This window comes from Geospiza fortis, unplaced genomic scaffold (assembly GCF_000277835.1).
Source record: "Geospiza fortis unplaced genomic scaffold, GeoFor_1.0 scaffold1047, whole genome shotgun sequence".
Classification (NCBI taxonomy): Eukaryota; Metazoa; Chordata; class Aves; order Passeriformes; family Thraupidae; genus Geospiza; species Geospiza fortis.
This window is the reverse complement of record NW_005054589.1, coordinates 468,704-475,140: the sequence shown is the minus strand read 5'-3', so window position 1 is coordinate 475,140 and position 6,437 is coordinate 468,704. Positions and strand designations below refer to the sequence as shown.

Sequence of the window (6,437 nt, the reverse complement as noted above, 5' to 3'; positions counted from 1 at the left end):
TGTTGGGCGTGGCTTCTCCTGCACTTGGGGTCTTTCCCTCTGCTGGGCATAGGTGAAATTGGGGGGCTGTGGTCGAGAGGAGGGGCCCGAAGGTGAAGGGGCTGTGAACTGAGTCTGAAGGGAGGTAGGGTATCTTGTAGAATTTGAGGGAGCCATTGGAACATTGTCACCTGATTTGGACACAGACTTAGGAGAGCCAGCAACAGGAGATGGGGTGAATTTAGGGGTAGGCTGAGCAGAAGGGAGAGAAGGGGGTGGAGGGACTGGTGCTTGGGGCTCCTTGCGTTGCTGTGGAGCTGCCCATGGGGTTGGAGTGGGGTTCAAATCCACCCCAGGGGGCTTGAAAGAAGAGCTTCCACTTGGCTTTGGTGTGAACTTGGAAGGAAAGGAAGGAGGAGCATCTTTGGGTGCAGATGGTATTTCCACAGGGGGTTTTGGGGCCAATGGTTTCTCCAGAGAACCTGTGGATCCCGGAGTTATCTGTAAAGAGAAGCAGCAGAGAGAAAAGAGGCAGGTATCAGCAAGGTGGAAGAGAAGATATGCCATCTATAGCAGTGAATCAGCCAGCAGCTATCCCAGACCCAGAACACGAGGGGTTTCCACACTGTGACATGTTTAGCAGCACTGGCAAGTTGCAAGATCCAAGTTTTCCAGTCCTTCACCAACACTTCCGTGCTATGGTTTATCCACATATTTTAATCTTCAGTAGCACCTTTCCCACTACCTCTGTTCAGCAAACTAGCCACCTCCTCTTCCACCTGCAACACTCTGGACAGCTCACCCGGGATTTGAAGGGGTCATTCTTCTCCATGTCATCCAACATTACAGACAGTGATTCAATCTCAAGATCAACGCTGCTCATCTTGCCACGTACCTACACAGCCATCCACGAGGAAAAAGGGAGCAGAGCATGTTACAGGACCAGCCACAGAAATGGGCGTATCATTCCTTTCCAATAGCATATTTTGACACTTTGGACTTTGGTACAGATCTGATCCTTGCTTTGAATGTACAAAAAGCTGGTGAGGACGAAGAGGACACAGTCTCAAAGGTCTACAAAAAGTGGGAAAATGCACAGCCCAAGGAAGCTCTCAGATTCAGGTGGGAAAAGACATCTGGACATCTGTAGTCCAACATTCTGCTCACAGCAAGGCTAATTCCCAAGCAACACCAGGCTGCTCAAGGCCTCATGCAGATGATTTCACAACATTCCCAATGATGCAGGTTCCCCAGTCTTTCTAGGCACACATGCCAGCAATGAGCCACCCTTGGAGTGGAACAGGGTTTTCTTCTGTCCAAGGGGAACTTCCCTTGCCACAACTTCTGTCCATTGTCTCTTGCTGTGCCCAAGTAAGAAGAATTTGTCTTTTCTCCAGCCCTCCTTTAGGTATTGCAGACTCCAGTCAGACCCCTGCCTTGGCAGCCTCTTCTGCTCCAACCCCAAAGGCTGCTGTGACCTTTCACTGGATTGCATCTCATTCAGTATTCCAGAGGGGTTATTATACCGAAGAGCCCGACTGGATGCAGTCCTCCAAGACGCAGCCCCACCAGCACAGAAGGGAGGAGTATCCACTGTCCTTGTCCTTCTCTCCCAGGTGCAGCCCAGCGTGTGGCTGGCCTTTACTGCCACAAGGGAGCATTGCTGGCTTGCATCCAACTCTCTGTCCACAGGGAACCCCGGGTCCTTCCCCTCAGAGCTGCAGCCCAGCCAGCTGACGCTAACCTGTGCTGGTCCATAGGCTGGTAGCATTTCCTGCTTTCCCAGGTTCTCAGGGCCTCCCGCTGCTGAGCTCAGACAGCAGCGAGAAGCTGTCCCAACTCACAGAGCATCACACACAAACCACACTTCCTTGGACCTGACTCACCTGTGGGGCAGGAACCTTGCTCACAGGTCCTTCATCGAACATTGGTGGAGGAGGAGGAGGTGGAGAAGGAGGAGAAGGAAAAGCTTCATCTGGGGCTGGTGGAAAAGGTTCTTCAAAGGGTGGTGGGGGTGGTGGAAATGCACAGTTTGAGGAGAAGCTTGCATCCTCCCCAGGTGGAGGAGGAGGGGGCAGAGGCAAGTCTGTGGGGAAGAATAAGAATAAAAGTGACTTCAGATAATTTTTACTCCTAGCCAGGAGGGTTCTTGAAGGTATTGCAGCAAGCAGGATCATAGAATCACAGAATGGCTTGGGATGGAGGAGACCTTAAAGAATATCTAGTTCAAACCTCACTGCTATGGGCAAGGACACCACTCACTAGATCAGGATGCTCAGGGCCCCATCCAGTGTGAGCTTGAACACTTTCAGAAATGGAGCATCCACCTCTCTGGGCAACCTGCTCCAGTGCCTCACCACCCTTTGAGTAAAGAATGACATGACATCTAATCTAAACCAGCCCTCTTTCAGTTTAAAACCCTTGTTCTTTTACTATCTGTACACATAAAATCTTCATCTCCCTCTTTTTTATAACCCCTTTAAGATGGTAGAAGGACACAATAAGTTCTCCCCAGAGCTTTCTCTTCTCTACACTGACAAACCTCAGCTCTCTCAGCCTGTCTTCCTAAAAGAGGCGCTCCCACCCTTGGATCAGCTTTGTGGCCTCCTCTGGATTCACTCCAACAAGTCCACATCTTTCTTGTGCTGAGGACCCCAGGGCCAGATGCAGCATTCCAGGTGGGGTCTCACAAGAGTGGAGCAGAGAGGCAGAATCCCTCTCCCATCTGCTGGTCACACCCTTTTCAATGCAGCTCAGGATTCCATCAGCCTTCTGGGCAGGGAGTGCACATTGGTTCCCCTGTACTAATGGGATCTCAGCACCCATCAAGGACAACTGAACTCCACAGGCTGTTTTTCACCTTGTCCAAAGCTTTTCATAATCATTTAATCTGTCCTCAGTAGCTGCTGTTACTAGTCACTGGGCAGAGTTGCTGTATATTCGGGGAACATATCTCGCTATGCTCTTTGTCTCATTCCTTCCTCCTCTCTCTCATTTGCTCCTTGTCTCACTCCTTGGTCCCCAGCACACCCTTCTCTTGCCAGTAACTGGCTCAGGTTACTGAACACAGGGTAGCATACATGGAATGCCAGCGGACAACCCAGGACCCTGGAGAGCCTGTGTTTTCAAACAAAAATAAGCTGGCATCTCCCAGCAGCATAGTAAGCACTACAAGAAACAAGTGGGGGGGAAAAAAGCAAGCTGGACCAACTACCCCTTATGTGTATGAAGAATCTTTGAAATCTTTGTTTTTCTGGGGGGTAGAACCAGCTTTGATTTTTGAGGCTAGTATGTCTTCACACTCAATATACACTATGACATGAGAAATTTTCCAAAGCCTTTCTAAGCAGGCTGAAAGGCACCAGAACACCTCAGTTTTCCAGAAAACCCCGTTGCTTCTACCTATTCATATTCGCCAAAGATGACCAACAGGCAAAACCAACCATTTTCTACTACAACATGAGCAAATAAATGGGAATCATCTTCCCTTCACCATGTAGGGAAGAAAGTATCCTCTTATCAACCACACAGCGAAGAATATTGAAGATGAGGAGGTGTAACTTCCACATGCCTTCTTCCAGACACCCACCTCTCTTCCCAGCTAGCCCCAATGAGCAGTAGGGTGAAAGATGAAGCTTTTCACTCCAGATACTCCAAGTGTAACTTTTAACAGCAGTAATCAAATTGTCTCATCTTTATATCTGGCTGTTGTCAACAGCCTTTATAAGGACTTCTCGTCTGTAACCTAAGGGAGACAATACTGCCCTTTTGGAAAACGAAAGCCAAAATCTTATTAGCCTGTGGAATGCATAAACTGCCCTGGTATGCAACACCTCTTCCAAGCAAACCTTCTTGTGCTGCAGAAATTCTGCTGGGGGGAGGGAGTAATACTATGTTGTTTTTTTTTTCTTTGAAATTACAGTTTGGGATCAAGCTTGTACATGCTTGCCTTTTGGTTTATCGAAACCATTAAGAAACAAAACCCTGATCTGTTGTCACAATGTTCCAGATGCACTAAAAGCCTGTTTTATGAATTATTCACAGGACAAGAAAGTTCCCCACAAAGTTGTTACACCAGATTTACAGAGTAATCAATACTAAATATAACATTCCTACAGCAATACTAACTTAGCCATCCTGTCATTTAAGACAAACAGTCCAACTGCTACAGCTCTGTACATTTTGTTTGGGGAGTGTATAAGAAAGACACAGAAGGACTGAAGATATGCACCAGAGAAGGATCAAATCAGATGCATTTCTCTCATGACTGAGTTTTGGTGGCTCGTGTACTTCAGCTGTCCTGCTGGCAGCCCTTACCCAATGATGATACAGCAGTTTATGACAAATGGCTCTTCTGCTAGATTTTCTGTCTAGTTACTACATAATGCCCACTTTAACAACAGGAGAAGCAGAGCAAGCAACACCTAACACTCCACTCATACTGTATATTGAAAAGTAATTTTTAACATCCACCTGTCTACTTCAGGTAGTATTTGTGTCAGTTTGAGACGTTCTGACAGACACATCCCTAATCCAGACAACTACAGAAGAAAATGACAAGTCCTAAGACGGGACCTCAGTTTCTACAGACACAAGTTTCCAGCCAAGAACATACAAGAAATACACTTAGCTGGTACAATTTTAGGAGGCAGAAGCACCAGCATGTCCTTGTGACTTCAGAAATGGGAAAAATGGCTTAATCGTTCTTCTCCTGCAAGCACAGGACCAGTCTTCCTGCCATCAGGTCAGCTGCCCACCAACTTAGCACACTAACCTGGAAAATATCAGTGTTGCAAGTCTCTGCTAAACAGTGAAAGAAAAAAAACTTAAACCAGCAGCTAGCATTCTCTGAATATGTGTGTCCTGACTGAGGCACACCCTTTACTTGACAGAGCCTTGGGGAAATAGGCAGTATCAAGCATTAGCAAAGGGTCCCTACAGAAATCTCTGGTGGCCCCATGTTGATCAAATGTTCAAACTACAGCGTAACACAACCAGCCTCTAAACTGCATCTAGAAGGACATAAAACCAACCAAGCAACAAAACAAGGAACAAAAAAAAAAAAAACACTCTACCACTGCAGGAAACAAAAAAAGGCCACACAAAAAAATAAAGAAGTAAGAAAACCACAGTGAAACAAGAAGTCCCTCTACATAGGAAAACCCAACCCAAACCACGAGGAAAAAGTACCAACTGTACAAGCCATACAAACTAAACTCTGAGTCTCACTTCCTGTTTATCATCCCTGCCACTATTTTTTCGCGCAATTATTTCTCCCTTCTCTTTTCCAGCATCAAAGGTGGCAATTGCAGAGTCCACAAGAAGGACAGTCAGAAATAACCAACTTATGGGTTAAGAGCTGGGATCAATCAACAAGAAGGAAAACAGAGTGATTCATCACTATCAGGGTCAACTTCTCTGCAACATACTTGCTCTCAGACACGCTGGCCAAAAACTGACTGCAATTACACAACTGTGCACCCAGGGAATACTGTGAAAAACCCACTGCATTCCTCCAGCATCAGTGCAGTGCAGGACAGCCTCCCCTCTCCTTTCCTAATGGAGACACTATGTACTTGGAGATCTCTTTCCAATCCATTTGTCTCGTTATGGAACCTGTTAGCCTCTACAGCAAGAATACCCATCCCTTACAGCAGTTATGCTCCTGTTCTCATATTCAGCCCAGTTACAAACCTCCCACCCTGAGAATTCAGAAATGCATATTCACATCTGCCATGCCAGCCTTGACCTACCTTCTGCCAGCATGGACATGGGTGGTAATGGAATCTCCCCCACCTTCCCTATCTGAGCACGCTGGGCACCAGGACCAGGAGGTGGAGGCAGCGACGACTCTGACACACCCCCAGCCTTGAAGGGGTTCACCTTGGGCTTAGGGGCAACCACAGGTGCAAACTTCTTCTGTGGGTTGTAGAAGGAAGGGGTAGAAATGTTGATGCTGACTGTGGATGTCATGCGGGTCCCTGGGGCACCTGGGGAGGCCATCTTCTCAGCACCTAGCAGGAGAGAAGAGGGAGGAAACCTGCATGAAGTCATCCTTGGGTCAGAGTGGAACTTAATGGAGAAGAGTATGTGAAACAAAGGGATAGAGGAATTTAACTCAGGCCAGAGGCTGAGGTGCCTGAGCAGTGCACTTACAAGACCAGCACAGGAGAAAAGAAGAACAGAAACTGCAGACAGCTCGAATGAGCCATCACACTTCACCATTTCAACTCAGGATGGCATTAACCACAAATGGGTTCTTGCAACAGAGAAAACCCAGATTTCCACTGCACTGCAGCCCTGCACCCGTGGTGACCCGAAGGAGGGCGATCCCCCGCACCCCAAAGGATGCCCCTAGAAGGGGAATCAGCATTTCCTCTCCCCCTTTACCCGATAACGGCAGGATTCTCTCGAGCTCAGCCTGTGACAGCGGCAGCAATGCCCCCTCTCCCCCAGCA

General features: G+C 47.7%; 1 protein-coding gene across 1 annotated transcript in view; it reads right to left on the bottom strand.

The window, feature by feature from the left end:
- The window catches only part of ZYX (zyxin), a 12,239-nt gene that overhangs the window by 3,021 nt on the left and 2,781 nt on the right, over positions 1 to 6,437 (bottom strand). The window contains exons 2-5 of the mRNA XM_031064427.1: positions 5,733 to 5,993; positions 1,866 to 2,065; positions 782 to 874; positions 1 to 480 (exon numbers count right to left, since the gene is read on the bottom strand). The exon at positions 1 to 480 is cut by the window's left edge and continues 44 nt beyond it. Of these exons, the coding sequence (XP_030920287.1) occupies positions 1 to 480; positions 782 to 874; positions 1,866 to 2,065; positions 5,733 to 5,982 (1,023 nt within the window). The 5' untranslated portion in view covers positions 5,983 to 5,993. The remainder of the gene's footprint in view (positions 481 to 781; positions 875 to 1,865; positions 2,066 to 5,732; positions 5,994 to 6,437) is intronic.